The following is a 16,737-nucleotide window of genomic DNA, read 5'->3' as shown; positions in this document are numbered from 1 at the left end:
CCCGGCAGCGGGAGGGCTCGCCGGGAGGGAGCACCGCGATGGCGCCGCTGCTGCTGCTGCTCCTGCCGCTGCTGTCCGCGGCCGCCGCCGCCTACCTGTGCTGCGGGCGGCGGCACACGGGCAGCGCGGCCGCCGTGATGCACCGCCGGGGGACGCGCCCGGCCGGGCCAGCGGGCCCGCCCCGGGACATGGTGAGCGCCGGGCCGGGCGGGGGGCGGCGGGCGCGGGGCGGCGGGGCCGGCGCTCACCTCACTTCTCGCCTTCTCTCCGCAGTGGGCTCCGAGGCTGTGCGGCGCCGGGCTGCGCCTCTTCGTCCATGTGGCTAACACGGTGAGTGTGTCTCACGGGGGCAGACGGGGCAGTGAAACCCGGGGCTGCGCGGGGAATACCGGGCGGGGGGTCCGGAGGGAGCGGGGCTCGGCGGGGAGGTTGTGGCTCTCTGCGAGCTCTGGGGTTCTCCCGGCCCCACAGGTGTGATGCCGCGGGCACTGAGAGCGCCGGCCTCTGGCTGAGGGGGTCCTGTCTGTCTTCGGGTGTGGGAGCCCAAAGCTGACGTCAAACTCGAAATAGAACTGCCAGCAGCTTTCCTTGGGCGTTAAAGGGCTCGGGTCCCTCAGCAGCCCCGTGAGGGGGGTTCCAGCAGGGTGCTGAGGCAGCTGTGCCGCCGGGGCTCCCCTCGGCTGGGCTCTGGCGTGTTGGAGCCTGCGGGCCGATCCCGCTGTGGCCCTGGGACCGCTCGGTGTCGGGGTACAGAGGGACAAAAGCCTCCATCCCCTGCACTGCCCACATCGCACCTGCTTCTGCTGGAGCAGCTGGGCCTGATTGCTGCTGCTGTTGCCTGGCCTTTCCTTTTGAGCGAAGTAGGCACAAAAGTTTCTTTTCAGCCGTGTCGCCTGTTACAAAGCTTGGTGTCCGGCTGGGCCTGGAGTGAAACAGCTTGATGGGCTGTGTTTATTTGTGAGAATTCCTTAGGAGTGACTTTCTGTCAAGATGTAACAACCAGAGTACTTTGTTATCTTTTGCTTTGTGGCTACTTCTGGTGCGTGGCGAAGGGCTTCTTTCCTTTCCGATACCTCCCTTGGAAGGGCGATGTGAGATTCTCAATCTCCTATGGGATTGTGCTGTGTTAGATTCGATGTAGATTAGGAGCCGTGTGTTTTGAAAACGGTGCTGTAATTCTTATGCAATGTGTGAGGTAACATGCTGCTTTGTGGGGCTGGCAGTGTGAGCCTTGCCTCAGACTTGTACTGTATTTGTACATCTCACAACGTATTTCTGAAGTCCATTGTTAAGGTATTAAGACAGGCCAGAACAAGGCTGGTCTCATTGGGACTGTTGATGCTGCTTCTCTGGGAGCCAGAGTACTGAAAGACTATTTTCTGCTGTCTCCTACCACACAGTCTCTAAATTTCTCACACTTTTCCAAGTTGACTGATGTTACTGTGGGAGCTGGTTGAGAGATGGGCAAGGTCCTAGTAGTATATAAAATAATAAGCTCATGCCTTATCCAGTGTTTGCATAATCTGTGGAACATGAAGGAAATAACAGATGGGAGTTATATAGATGCTTCTTAACAGTGTTGCAGCTGCAGATGCAGGCTTTCTATGTGAGTCGGGGAAAGACAAAGGCAGAAGAATCAGAATACTCTTTTTATAATTATATAAATATGAAACGTGGGGGGAAAGTATTTCAGGCCATTTTTGTGGTGTAAAATACAAGTGTTTGTGCTGTTTCTTTACTGCATAGCATTGTATGCTCTCTAGGGTGCTCTGAGCCTGCAGCAATCGTGAGCATATTCAGCATTCCTTGTCTAGTGAAAGAAGGTGTTCAGGTCAAAGTTGCTGCAAACCAACATTTTTGCTTGCTTTTTTCCTAGGCTTTTGGGCAGATCTGCTTACTACCGTTCTTAATGAGGTAAGCATGGGGACTTTTCTCCTGCTCTGGGTTTCTTTTATATCTTGTTTTAGGTTTAAGGTACTTGCATTGCACACTGCTTGTATTTATTAAAAAGAAAGCTGCATAGTTTGATTGGAGAATAAGATTATTTCATAGTTGTTTGCTAGATTATTTTTTTTAGCTACTGTCATTTAAGTGGCTCTCTACAAGAAGAAATTAACCTTTTTCACACTTGTGCAGGTGCATAGAAACTGTATTCGCCAGCTTTTCTTTCTGCCTTTTGTTTGCCTTTATGTCTCTTTGTCTTTGCTCTTTTGTTAAAGGACAATCTTTTTTTCAAAGCTGGTGGCTGTGCAAATATGCTGTTCTTATCACTGATAGGGTTAAAAGAATAGTAGTACTGGGGAAGTGAGGCCAGACATAAATTTCAGAGGTTTTGGTAAGTTCTTTTTAATGATGTTCTCTATTTTAGGTCAGCCTTTCTTCTTTCTCTCACATGTGTTTTTGTTCAGAAACTGATTTCAGGTATACATTGCACGAGGAGTAAGAGGGCACTTGGGTAAGAGGTGCAGGAACCTCTTCATGCTTTTTTCATATAGTTGGCCCATGATTTGAAGGGTCATCTTTGCAAATCCCAGGACACTGAGAACTGTGTCACCCCTGAATTTGACTTGGGATGTGGGCTTTTTGAGCAAATCAAACCCAGGCAAGTGTCACTGCTGTTAAACTGCAGATCATTCCTGGATATCTGTGACAGGGTTTTGATCTCCTTGCTTTGTGTGGTCCAAGCTATGGATTTATGCTGCAATCCCCATTGTATTTGATTGCAAACAAACTATGTTCAAGCAGGTCATGGAAAAGTCTGAAGAGGTGCTTGTTTTAACAGGATTATGGTTGAATGTATGGCTTACACTACATTCTCCTTTTATTTTCCTCTCCACTCCTGTCCTGTTTGGTCTGTGAATGAGAGGTCTAATTAAAGTGAATCAAGAACTTCCACCATTTCTTTCCCAGCTCGAGTTTACAGAGGCTGGCCTTATTTCAAGGGGTAGGAGGCTTTGTTAGGCAGAATAGATTTGATGCTGCCTTTAGGAAATATGTGAATATGTAAGAGAGATTAGCTTGTAACTGTTGCAACTCCCTGCTGTGAAAGCAGACTGCTAAGACAAAATGTTCTTGGGTAAAGGTTCCTTCTAACAGTCTGAAAAATTAGTCATAGTTGAGGTTGAAAACTCCAGCAGTGACTCTCTCTCGTTCAGAATGAACAACTTCTCGCTTATGCGTTCCCTTGACATTCACGAAGATCCCACGTTTATCCCGGAGGTTGCTGCAGGGGTTACAGAAGACAAGTCTGAGGCTGAAAGCCCTTCAGATGTTATCAAGCAGCTGACAGATGCAAGGTCAGTATGTGATGTGTAAGAGAGAAGTGGAAGAATACACGTGCTGGCACTGTTATGTTAGTGGGAAGCTGTCATTGTCAGCAATTTAGATTGAATTCTTGTTTCCATGCCCAGCCACTTGACAAAACAAATAGTGCTGTCAGTCATCTTGCCTTTTGTAATTTACAAATCACCAGTAATTACAAGCAATGTGAAAGGGAAAAGTCTGCCTACTGGGGAGAGACCAAATTCTGCCCTTACCAAGGCTGGTTGCACTATTAGAGCAGGTACACTTAGTGTTTGGCTAGTCAGTAAATAGATTCCTCTAATGACTTACAGGAGTGCTGTTTCCAGCCTGCAAGGAATCTCAAAGAGAGCACCAGGTTTGCTTGGAGGAGGGGAGGAACACAGGTTCTAGAGAAAATGATGCACATGGAATTAGCTTTGTTAGTGATGAGAAATGGTCTACTGCTTATGTGCTAGAGCCATTGATTTGGTGTTGAAGCAGTTTGCTTGTGTGTATCCTTGTGTGAGCTGCATGGTGCCTTTTCCCACTCCTACACAAACACCCAGATGTGCTGCTGGCTGTCTCTGGATTGAACTTTTGACAGAGGTCCTGGGAGTAGATTCACAAGTATATTCTATCTAGGCTATAATGTTGTAGTGGTGAGTAGCAAATGTAAATCTGGAATACATTTTGAACAGTTTAATAACTGCTGTATTCAGTAGGAGTATGAAGAAACCAGAACATACTTAATAGTATTTGCAAGCGACATCTGGGAAATGATTGGCATCTGACTCCAAGGCTTCAGAATGCTGAAAACTTGCTTTATTAAAACTATATTATATTACATGACATCTATATTAAAGATATACATACTATACTACATCATACTTCTAACTGCTACTGAAAAACTTGTAATTGTCTCCAGACCGACAGTCCACACAGCTTGGACCTGATAGGCTAATTAACATAAACAATTCCACCAGAATCCAATTACCAAATTCCTTCAGGTAAACAGCCTTCCCAACACATTCCACATGTGCAAAATACCAGGAGCAGCAAGCAGAGATAAGAATTGTTTTTTCTTCCTCTGAGGCTCCTCGCTGCAATTCCCAGGAAATATCCTTGGGAAGTTGTGCCTGCTTGCTCTCTATAAGAGAGCTGCAGCTACACCTGCACCAGGCAGAACTGGTCCCTGTGGCATCTGTAGTGTGCCTGTTGTCTGGCTTGTGTGCAAGGAGTCTGACAGAGTGTGAGCTGCAATCCAGGGGCTGGCAATCCACATGGTTTGCTGTGAGTGATGCCCAAATCTGCATCAGTGATGCTGAAATGTACAGGTCTGAACAAACCTGGCTGTGGTAACTCACAGTTGCACCTTTTAACCCTTTCTTTTGCAGGTCTGATTCTGCTAGGAGCGGGTTTAGCTTCAAAGGGATCAAAGACTATCTGGAATGCTACCGGTAGGTGAAGTTATGGTCTGGAAACAACCTGTCCCACATGTTCCTCTGCTGTGGGCTGCCACTGTTCCACAGGCTCTCAGGCATCTCTTTGTTAGCATTGTCCTTGAGGTGCCATTGTCTATCACCACTTCCTGATGTTCTTTCCCTGTAGTAGAATAACAAAGGAAAGTCAGCTGGGAGAGCTGGCACAACTTTACAAGCCCCGCAAGGATATTTAAATGCCATTTGCTTTGGCTTGTTGTCAGTCTTGTCTGAGAGAGATTTCTACATATCTTGTTTTCTCAAACATGAGTGAGAAGTAGATGAAGGTTGATCTGGATTATGCAAGTTGTGCATACTGTGGGTCTCTGATGAATCCCTTGGTTCCCCAGCTCTTTGTGCTTTTCTGAGCATGACACCTGCTTTCACCCAGTAGACATGTCCAGCTTGGAAAGAGCTGAAAACACCCTCCTGACTCTGGGGCTCCATGAGCTGTTGGCTGCCTGGTAATCCTCGTTGCCTCTGGGTCATATGCCAGAAGTGGAGCCCTTGAAAAAAATATTCTTGCACCCTAGAACTTGTTTCTCAAGGGCCACCTCTGCCTGCAGGCTGTGGCATTGGAGCAAAGGGCTGATACTGCAGTCTGGTGTTACAGGTGCATCTTGGCCACAAGGCTTTTGTGTCAGCCAGAGATGGTGTGGTTGTGGTGTCACATAGCTTTTGCCAGGAGGGAGGGAAGGTTTATTAAAGGTGGTTTATGACAGTACTGCTGGCAGTCCCTTCTCTTTAATGAGAGGCTTGCATAAAGGGGTGTGACCTGTTGGTCTTAGCTCAACATACTGGGAGTTTCATAGCTTCCAAGCTTTCAGGAGCTTGAGGACTCTTAAGTATACCTGTCAGCTGTTTCTCTCTGTTTATCTGTCTGGTGGTTCAGGAGCATTTGGGTAACTCTCCTAGCTTTTGCCTCTCTTCTAAAGAGCATTCAGTGTAGGCAAATTCTCCCCTTATGGAAAAGAATTTCCTGTCTTGATGGTGTCAACAGTGTTCAGATCATCACCACACAGAGATTCTTACCTGATTCTTGCTTAAAGCTGTGACAGCTGCCATCTTGCTGCATGGGAGACGAATCCTGTGAGGGAAAGTCTTGTAACAAAGTTCCAACTTCTCCTGTCCTGTAGGAGTGGGAAGCTGACACCAACCCAGGTGGCCAAGAACATCATTGCCATGTTGGAGGACTGTGACAAATCCACGCCACCGCTCAGAGCCATAGTGCAATGGGACCAGGAGCAAATAATGCTGGTAATGTCTCCTTCTGGTAGGAAAGGGGCGTCTGCCACCCCAAACATCCATTAGAAGGGTCAATATGCACAGAAAAATAGGTACATTTTTCCTTACTCTCTGTGTAGAGGACTACAAACAGGTTTGCTTTCCTTCCTGTCAAGAGAGGTAGCATTAAAGCAATCTGTTTCCTGCTGGATGACTGTTTCTAATAGGACTTCTGTGCTTATGTGGCATCCATTAGTGTAGATGGTTCCAAGTTGTAGTTTCCCGCCAGCATATGGTGGAAGTAGGAAACTTTGATAGACTGGCCAAGAAAGCCATTTTTTATATCCATTCCAATACTGATGATGACCTTCAGCTCAGCTAAATATATATATAGCATATGCTTTCTGTTTTTTCTTTTTCTCTGTGCAGATGGCTGAGGCCTCCACTACTCGTTACAGGAATAAGTGTACCCTGTCTTGTCTGGATGGCATCCCAGTGTGCCTGAAAGAAGAGTTTAAAGTGGTGAGTTTCCTTGTCTAGCTGCCAGCTCCTCCTGCAGGTGGTTAACCTGGACAGCTCACTGTGACAAGGTTCTGAGACCAGCTTCTCAGCAGAAGCCTGAGAATATGTTTGTAATGAGGGGTTGTATGTGGGTTTGTAGTGAGTAGGAATAACAAGTTTTGCAAGGTGAAAAGAGATCTTGCATACTGCAGACGTGCTCCATATCTTGTACTGATCTTTTTAATCCACAGGGAGTAGAGGGTGGGTGTGGGAAACAGTCTTATGATGAAATGAGAATGTATAAAAGCATCTGTACAGTGGGTGTAACTCTGTATTTCTCAGGCACTCATTCTGCTCTACTGGCAAAACATCTCTCTCACCTTAAAATACATGTGCCAGAAATACACAAGTTCCTTTGAAAATTCCTACTGACAAAGATTTTTACCTGTGGCCTAACAAGAGCTAACAGTAAATACTTGTGGCAGTGCCATCAGGCTGTTGTAGGCTCTGCAGAGACCTACCCCTGTTGTGGGAGTCCTGTTTATGTACAGATTCTTCTGTTGCTGCCTCAAACTAGAGTACTTAGCATATCCTGAAAATAGCCCATCTGTTATTTTGGCATTCAGCTAATCTTGATGCCAGACTTCAGAGCATGCAGATCTGAAATGTTGTAGCTCTGTCCATTGACAGATGGAACACAGAGCTGTGTGCCATGGGGCCAAGGTGATCTTCAGCCTCTGGGCATGGCAGCTGCATTGCTGCAAGGAGGCAGTCTTTGATCATCTACATGTTTCTGCTCTTCTGTATCATGGTGTGAAAAGGACATCTCTGCATGGGAGAAGGACCAAATATTGAAGGGTGAAGTCCTGACATACACCAACACAGGACAAGTTGAGAGTGGTGCTCCCTAGCTCTTGCTTACCTCCTTGTCCTAATGCCTGGGATCTGTTGTGATGTTGAAGCGTGCATGTGCTCCTTTGCCAGGGCTTTAGAATGAATAATTGAGTGTCTTCTTGCTAAGGTACCTTACCATCACCGAGTGGGAACGGTGTATCTTGGGACACAGCCAGAAACAGAAGATGCTACAGTGGCCAGGAAGCTGCGAGAGGCTGGGGCTATCATTATTGGGGTCTCAAACATGCATGAACTAGGGACTGGAACAACTGGATGCAACCCTAATAGGTAAAAATCCCTGTCTTCTCTCTTCTCCCATTGTAGAAATACCTATGACTGTCCAGAACTCACAGGGAAGGCTACAAAAATAAGCATGACCGAACCCTGAGGGTATGAAAACCCAGTACTGTACATTTGAGGGTTAGAGTAGCTGTGGAAGCCTGAAGGCTCCTAAAACCAAAGGAAGGAGAGGCTCTAAGTGTTGTCTGCTGAGTAAGGAACTTGTCAGGCCTTACAGGCCTGGAGGTGTGAATGTTTATAGTATGAGTGGTACACAAAAGCTGTGACAGAAAACAAATACTCATGTAATGCTGAGCCTCAGTGGTGGCTGAAGGCTTAGAACATTGAGAGAAAGGTACAGTCATCTCAGGAGAACATAGGCTTTACTTCCTAGCTTAAACAGGTTCACTGAATTTGCTTTTCTGTGGTGAATTCTCCAGCTATAGCCAAGCTGAGAGCTCAGCTCCAGAGCAGTAGTGCTCACAGCCTCGATGAGCCTTGTGTAGAGGCACACTTGGTGCATGTGCAGCTGGGTGGAACAAGGGCTCCCCCTTGGCTGCAGCAGCGTGCCAACATTTCCAGCATTTCCTCACCGTGGGAGGGCAGCTGGATACCCAGTGGCTTGGCAGGGCTCTGCTGGCTGGGGCTGTGGTCAGGCTGGAGACGTGGGGAGCTGCTGCTCGGGGATAAAGGGCAGAGCTGACTTGCTTGTCTGTAAGGGTTGCTGACCACCAACTGCTCCACCTTTTGGAATTGCATCATGCACTGTGGCAGGCAGTAATGGCATGGTGCCATTGCCAAGAGAAGAGCTGAAGCAGCATCTTTTCTCTTGCTTTGGGCCTCTTTTGAGTGGGCTGCTTAAGCTCACAGGAGATTGGACTCTGAGGTAGAAGTCTTTTATGCATCCTGTTTTCTAGGGACAGGCACTTTCTGAGATTAAATGATGTCTCTTTACCAAGAGATCAGAATCCCTGAGCTGTGTTTCTGGATCTTTTCCTGCCCTATAGTGCACACAGTCCTCCTAAGAAAAGGTTAAACAATCTTTGTCCGCTTCAGGTACCACAAGATCCCTAGGAATCCCTACAATCCTAACCACTTCACAGGTGGGAGCTCCAGTGGGTCAGCAGCAGCTGTAGCAGCAGGTAGGTGGTCCTAAGTGGAGTTGGTGGAAGGAAGGTCCTGAGCCAGAGTACCTCAGGCATTTAGTTTTTATGGGGGGTTTGGGTTTAGCAGCTGGAGGGAACTTGTAGCTGAACAGAGAGCTCTGTGTGCTGTCTTGGATACAGCTGCTGGTAGAATGGACAGGGCAACATGTTGTGTCTCTGATCACAGGCCAACGTGTGGGTTTTTTGTAGGTCTCTGCCCCGTGGCTATTGGCACAGATGGAGGAGGCTCTGTGAGGATTCCTGCTTCGTTCTGTGGTGTGGTGGGGCTGAAAGGTAGAGCCCTTTAATCATGGAGGGGTGTTTGTTTGTCTTGTTTTCCGCTCCAGATAGAATGCCACAAACAAGTCAGACACTTATTAATTCCTGTGGAGTAAAATTTGACCAGAGAAACTCTGAAATATAGCATCCTGAGAGTCATGAGGGTTAGCATGGCAGCATGGAAGTGTTCTCTACTCTCTGTTGAACACATGTTCAAAAAACCTAACTTACTTACGTCAAGTACTAAACAAAATATGCATGCTGCTCTTCTTTTCTACCCTTTTCTTTCTGTCTTTCATCCAAGACCAGATACTCAGCCATTACTCTCTTTCCATCCTTCACATGTGGTCAACTTGACAAATCTTGATTCATCTGAGGAAGATGATGATGATAACAAAATGCAAGTGGTCAGAAAGGTGATAGGAGTACTTGCAGAATACAGCTGGTGTTAGGCATGAAGTCTCACCAGTGAAGTGGGTGAGACCTCCCATGTGGTGCTGTCTCCTGCTGTTGATAATCCTGCTCTGGCCTTCCCATCCTCCACACCACAAATGCTGCTTCTGCATATTTAAATACAACTATTCCAAAATGTCCCTGCATATATTTCCCCTCAACTAAATGATTTTTTGGGGGGGAAACCAGTTTCACTACTCACATGTTTCACTGATGAGACAGATTGGGGTCAGCAGAACAGGGTGGAAGGATGAGAGACTGGGCTCTGAAACAGCAGACAAAAGTGACTGGCAGGGGTTTGCTGTTTACCCTGGGTGCACCAGAGCCATGTAGGTGGCTCTTCCCAGTGGCTGCTGATACCCAGCTAAGTCCCATTTCTTGTTCTCCAGGTACATTTGGGCGCATCAGTGGTCATGGCAGCTTGCCACTCTCCTACTCCACAGTCAGCGTAGGTAAGAGGACTTGTGCTCCACTTCAGGGACCTTGCTGTGTGTGCTGCTCTCTCTCACAGGGGAGGCAATCTCTACCTAGAAAAGACGTGGGGAGGAAGGTACTATTTACCTCTTGTCATTTTTTTATTTATAACTGGTCTCTTTTACAGGCCCTATCTGTACATCAGTGGCAGATGCAGCCATTGTTTACAGTATCCTTGCTGAGCCAGATCTGCTCTATCCATATGGTAGGTGAGCCCTCTCCCTCCCTGAGCCCAGATGCTCTCCCTTCCTGGAGGCATCTTAGAATAAAAGGAGGAACTCTTCTTTGTTCCCTGCAGGACTAAAACAGCCCAAAGCAACCCTGTCTGATATGTGTGCTCCTGACCTGAAAGGCTTAAAACTGGGAGTGGACTGGACGTTTTTTAAGGTGCCTGGTTTATCTATTATCTTTCTGCTGCTTTGCAAAATAAGATTTTAAAGGAGCCCAGTGCATTCATTGTTCTCTTTCCTGTCATAATTAAAGCTTATCATATTTAGTCCTGTAACTGGAAGATAATACAGCCTGTGTGAAAACATCAACATGGAGATATTTTTTTCTAAGGCAGAGTTTTTGAGTAAGAGTCTGTTGGAGGCATGAGGAAAGGTCATGACTGCTGCTTATTCTATTGGAAGCAATGCTTCTGAACTGATAACAAAAGGCAGTTAGTTTAAAATCAAATGAGGAAAAGGAGTGTATCCACTCGGTGACAGTGCTGTAGCTGCTGAATGTTATTTCATTATTCCAATGTAGAAATGGGGCTTGCAAGCTAGTGCTGCTTGAAAATTGTAATACAGCCCCACAAATGTACTCAGGATTTCTTCCTGAAGCTAAAAAAAGACTCTTACTGGCTCTGGCACAGTGCAGATGAGGAATATTCTCTGCTCTGGAAAAAGTGACCTTTCCTTTTTATTAGGGGTGTGACCTGCAAGCTGTTCTCTTGCAGCATGTGACCTAAGTCCTGTAGGACTGTGTTTCACTGCTGTTAGGGACAGGAACAAGGAAGGCACCATGAGGACTGAAGTCCTGGTGAGTGTGCTCACCAAGATGAGTAGTTACTAAAGTTCTTTCCTCTTATTCTTTAGGCATGTGATGCTGAAATCCTGTCTGCCTGTGAGAAAGGTAAAGAGGGAAAGTCTGTAAGTCTCTTCTTGTGCCAGATACTATGGTGTCACTTCGTGCTCCTCTTGTGTATGCATTAAATAGCTCTTGCCTGAGGTCCTTAAAGGCAGTTGCTTAAAGGAGTCTGCTGGATGAACAGCAGTAACTTTGTATTGGGGAAGCCCCCCTGACTGTTGAGGGTTAAAAAGCTCAGCAGTTGTAGGCCTGTCAGATTACAATAGAAGAATGCAGTCCAGTGTGCTCAGCCTCTGTGTGTATAAAGACAGATCTGTGCTTGGTAATACTTACTCTGCAAGCTTTAATGGTAAAAGACTTTTAAGGGAAGGCCTTGTTTCACAACATAATGCTCAGTAGTAATAGAGTACTGGGTCTTTGTGATATATCCAGTCCTCTGGTATTTCCTTGAAATCTGCCAAGTGGTGCCTCTAGGGTGCCTTTGTCAGAGTTTAGACTAAGCAAAATTGACCCTGGTGAGTACTGGGGGGGTGGAGGAGAAAGCCTCTACAATGCCTGGTATAGTAGTTGCATTGAAGCTGAGTATTCAGGCTTTGCCTGGATTTTCTTCACCCTCCTTATTTCCACAAACACAGTCCTACATTTAGAGTTTTCTTAGGAGAGATGGATCCATAAGCAAGCTTGGGTATTAATGAAGAAGCTGGGGTCACAGAAAGGAGAGGATTCTTTTCAGACTGCGAAAGATTCACTTTTCCCAAAGTCTTGGTGTTCAGCCTTATTAAAGTGCATTGAGATTTAGTGGCTCTGTATTGTTTACCTGGTCTCCTGAGTATTCCCTGATTCCTTTACCATTGTCGTTCAGAAGAGGCTTTGAATGGGATCTCTTGATGCTAAATAATCACTTCATGCTGATAGAACACTGGTCATGTGAAGTGCTCAGGGAAACATTGTCAGTCCTTCTACTCTTTGGCTTGACTGGGAGGCTGGAGGGGTGAGGAGAATTTGCCTGAAATAGAGCAGGTAAGTTAGGAACCTGTCTGCAGCCCCTGCCCTGTTGGAGTACTGAGATGTAGTTAGGTTGAAAGCATTTCCCTAGGGGAAGCAGCTGCAGCTGTGCATGCCACACAGTGCACTGAAAATGCTTGCCCTGCAATGGCATATGGGGTCTCTCACTCTACAGGGGTTGGGGATTTGCAGCCTTTCTGTGAAGTCTGGAGAAGTCAGGGATGCTGTCTGTGCTTTACCTGTCCTGTACACAGCGGTGAAGCACCTGCAGAGTTTGGGAGCCAGTGTGGTTGAAGTCTCTCTTCCAGAGATGGAGGAAGCCCGAGTGGCACATGTGATCTGCATTCTCAGTGAGATGAGGGACTTCCTGCAACCTGACTTCAATAAACATTTCCATGAAATGGTAAGTAGCAGCAGCTTGGAGCAGTGTCAGTAGTTGTTCTGACTGATACAGATCAAATATCATGTCAGTAAGAAACCTGAGGTGCTCCTGCTTCTTCTATGACAAACTATCTGTTGGAGAGCTACTGGTATAGAGGAGCAGACCTGGAAGAGAACTCCTGGGCTGTCACAGTTCAGTTTCCTGCAAGCAGAGCCTTGATCAATTTTTTTCTATTTCAGAATTTGGAAACTCGGGCTAGCCTGGCCTTGGCTTGCCAGTTCACAGCTCTGGATTATATTAAGGTAAGGATCATACTGAGGTGAAGGCTGAAGGGAGGCACTTAGTGAAACTGTAAAGGTGGGGTAGGGGCTTCTCTTAGCCTCCCCACACGCATGGGAAGATGTCACCCAGCTTTATCTGTCCTCTGCTGTGAGAGCATGATGGATGGTAGGGCACCACAGAGGACATGCCACCTGTCCTGTGCCCTGATTCCAAATTGTGGGAATGGTGTCTTCTTTTGCAAAGGCAGAGATGCTGATGGGCAGTTTGCTAGCATCAAACATGAATTTTGTGAGCCAAGAGGGCTCATCAGACAGTACTCTCTCTGCTTGCAGGCAAATCGACAGAGAACTCGGAGCATGAGATTTTTGCAAGAGATCTTCAGCACTGTGAACTGTATCCTTACACCAGGTATTGGCACTCTTGGCTACAGAGACAGTCCTCAACAGCTGTGTGGTGCCTTTTAAGAGCAGTCACTTCATTAACTTCCCCTCCTCAATTTTGAGAGTATGACTTTTGTGCACTTTGCTGTGACTTGCATCCTTAGAGGATAATGCAGCCTGATTAGAGAGACCACTGTGTATTTCTAGACTTAGTGGTTATATCCATGGCACTGCATCAGGTTGCCCAGAGAGGATGCAGGATCTTCATCCCTGGGAATATCCAAAAGCTATTTGGACATGGTCATGGGCACCCTGCACTTGCTGACCATTCCTGAGCCAGAAGGTTAGACAAGATGACTTCCTGAAGTCCCTTTCAAGTTCAGTCATTTTGTGATTCCTCCACAGGTGTTCCTTGCACTGCTCCAAGAATTTATGAATCTGACCTCTTGACTGGGAGCAGCGATATGACCTGCACAGTCCGGTGCATGAGGTAAGGAAAATGCTACTTGCACTACAGAAACAAACGTTTGGGAACAGCTGGCAAAGAAACTCAGACTGGAAGGTGGGAGAGATTAATCATAGCTGCCTCTACCAAAAAAGGATGAATTTGCTGCTGTCCCCAGGAATATTGATGACAGCTTTTTCCCTCTAGGTTCATGCAGCTTGGTAACTTCACTGGGATTCCAGGCCTTGTGGTCCCCATTGGATATTCTACTGCTGGGCTCCCGATTAGCCTCCAAGTGAGTATTTGCTCTTTGTGAATGCTGGGGCACAAAAGCTGGCTTCGTCCTGAAGCATCACAGCCAGGTCTCTGCTGTTCCATACAGCTCACTTGAGGAGCTAGCAGTTACTGGAAGCTTTAATTTGAGGGTGATTTGCCTCACTCCTAAATGGCAGACGTCTCTGGATATCTTTGAGAAAGATTTCTCTGTCTCCCTGTCGACTTGTATCAATACCCAGTATTCATCACTACCCTTTCCTCTCTTATGTCTCATTTTTGTAACTTCTTTTAAATCCTTTCCCCTTGAAACAAGTCTCATGTAAAGGAAAGATCTATGTCTTACAATTGAAAGTCACACAGCTGCCTTTGTCCCAAATACAGTGATGCCACACTTACTGGGGTAAAAGGAGAAAACATCTTTTGAGGATGTTGAGGTGGGGGGAAGTTGTTTCCCTGGCTTTCAAGAGCATCTGTATGATGCTACTTTTTTTCATTCATCCTTCTCCTTCTGCCTCTCTTCTTCTCCTAGGTCATGGCAAAATGGTGGGATGAAGCTGTTCTTCTGAGGATTGGCCTAAAACTAGAGCAGTTCCGTGACCAGACCAAAAAACCATCCATTTATTATGACATCCTGGCGTGATGGAGCAACCAAAATGGGGAGCAAGTCTGTTTTTTTCCTAGTCTGACCTGACCAAGTATTAGAGTGAACTTGTTTTCAGTGATCATCAGAATAAGGCATAGTAGCAGGCCCATCTGAGGAATGGGGACAAACCACTGATCTAATCAGACACTGAGGCTGAGCAGACATAATTTCTGCTCCCTGCTTGGTGGATGGTCCAGATTATACTAGGGAGACTAACTGTGCTAGCTAGTTGGGGTTTTGCCAGCGGGGAAGCTGCAACTATCTTCTACGATTTCTTCCCATGTAGGAGTCCTGTGTATGAGTAGAAGGCAGTTGTATCTGCAGGACTGCATGCAGGCAGCTCATACTACTGTACATGGCAAGGCAGAACCTTAACCTTCTCATGGTACTCCTCCTCTTCCAGGACAGAGCAAAGGTACTGTTTCTGAAGGGGAAAGGCAGCAAACACTGCCTAGCACCTTGGAATGAGGAGGATCTTAACTCACCTGCACTTAGGCAGTGTTTGTTTTGGCTCTGTACTCAGGCACTGGGTACAAAAACCCAGCAAACCATAAAGCCTGTATCTAAGGAGGTGCTGCCAACAGTGCAAGGTCAGCCCAACGGCTGCACAGTGTCTGGGTGTGCTCACTGCCCCAGAGTCCTGCCTCTCTTAAAGCCTGGCATGCAAGGGAAGGAAAAGCCACACCATGAACCCTCCCTGCCTCCACCCCAAAGCCCTGGTGCAGTGTTTTGGCTTTCTTTTCACATCTCCATTTCCCAAGCTAAGCCTTGAAGAGCCTCTTTTCTCCTGCTGGTTGCTTATACATAAGCCTACTATCAAATGGAAGAAACCCCTGGATAATGCTATGAAATACTGTTCAAGGGGTGCTGAGCCAGCTATTAGGAACAGGTGAAATTTCTAGGAAATGCTACTGACCTACTGCAGAATTGAAGCTGGATGCAAGAACGGTGTTGCACAAAGAGCAAAAGAGCATATGCAGCAAAGAGCCTGCTCTAGATAAGAAGCCAACCTTCTCTTATCTTTAAATTACTTCCTAAAGTAATCAAGGTAGACATGGATAACTACATACACTATGACATGGCTGTAAGCCACCATGTTGTTTTATAGAAAGGCTCCAAACTGTAAATTCCCTAGTACCTTTGTCCTGCCAGCAACATTAGGGCCATGTGAAAGAAGAGGCTTAGGAGTAACTAAACCTAAGCATTTGTGTTCATTTTGGGGTGAATGCTCAGAGGCATCTCCTGTTGTCTACCTTATCAGGCATCCTGGGATTGTGATCAGGCTGCTGGAGCAGCTGTCCTACAAACAGCAGAGATCACTGTATTGTTATGTAGCTTGGAAGGAAAGAAGAAACAAAGTAGTTGCAGTTTCTCCCAAACTCAGTACTGTTTTGGGATTTCTTTTTCCCATACCTACATACAGAGCTAGCACTTTACTAATGGCTGAAGTTGTCAGATGGCATCTGAATCCAAGAACATTGCATTGCTGTCCCCTGCTTAATTACCTGAGTTAAAACATCAACTCCCACCATCAGCTATCACCAGCATGCACAGTTAATTGTATGGCTGATAATGCTTTTTATCTTGAATGGGATACTGCCACAACTGTTTTTTTCACTGGAGTCTAGTATAGCTCAGCTTTAGGAAGAACAGTCTCAAAGCAAGGTATTTCCTATATTATTAATGATAAGTTATTAACACTACCAACATAAATTAAATTGAAAATGAGGAAATGTACTTGCAATAAGGGAGTTGGTAAGTTTCACAAGAATAAATTTCAGCTAGGAACATTTCTGCTTGAAGGAAATAACTGAATATTTCCTAATACAATGGTATTACTCAAGGAATTAAGAGATGAGTGTCTAAAATATTCAGTTATGATCCTGCTAGATAAACCTATTTATTTCAAATCCCTTCCTAAATGCCACACTACCATAAAATTCTAATTTCAATATTTAGTTCATTCTGTGGGCATGGTGAGGGAGCTCAGGTTGCTAGGAGGAGAGAGGCTAAAGTAAACAGTTAGTTTTTAAAAATACCTGCATCCTCCTAACAGTGAGAAGAAGAAAGAACTGAGTTTTTACTGGCTGACAGTAACACTGTTTCCTCCCTTTGCCTAAACATGTTTCATCAATGCACATTTCCAGTGCAAGAATTTCCTAGGTCTGAGGTCACTAAAATAAACTTTACTCATCCTGGTGAAAGGCCCCTGTGTTTCTTTTTTTCCCCTGCCTGTTTATC

General features: G+C 46.0%; 1 protein-coding gene across 1 annotated transcript; it reads left to right on the top strand.

The window, feature by feature from the left end:
• Positions 1-38: 38 nt before the first annotated feature.
• Positions 39-16,700, top strand: LOC134414167 (uncharacterized). Its single transcript, XM_063148372.1, has 20 exons — positions 39-191; positions 274-330; positions 1,877-1,914; positions 3,156-3,296; positions 4,677-4,739; positions 5,897-6,017; positions 6,414-6,506; positions 7,507-7,667; positions 8,715-8,800; positions 9,014-9,097; positions 9,925-9,987; positions 10,137-10,214; positions 10,308-10,396; positions 11,092-11,128; positions 12,343-12,491; positions 12,710-12,772; positions 13,085-13,160; positions 13,538-13,622; positions 13,785-13,872; positions 14,383-16,700. Exons 1-20 carry the CDS (start codon positions 39-41, stop codon positions 14,491-14,493), a joined length of 1,836 nt encoding a protein of 611 aa, XP_063004442.1. The 3' UTR covers positions 14,494-16,700.
• The last annotated feature ends 37 nt before the right edge of the window (positions 16,701-16,737 follow it).

Source organism: Melospiza melodia, chromosome 2 (genome assembly GCF_035770615.1).
Source record: "Melospiza melodia melodia isolate bMelMel2 chromosome 2, bMelMel2.pri, whole genome shotgun sequence".
Taxonomy (NCBI): Eukaryota; Metazoa; Chordata; class Aves; order Passeriformes; family Passerellidae; genus Melospiza; species Melospiza melodia.
Note: the sequence above shows the minus strand (reverse complement) of the source record. Positions and strands in the feature narration are given on the sequence as shown.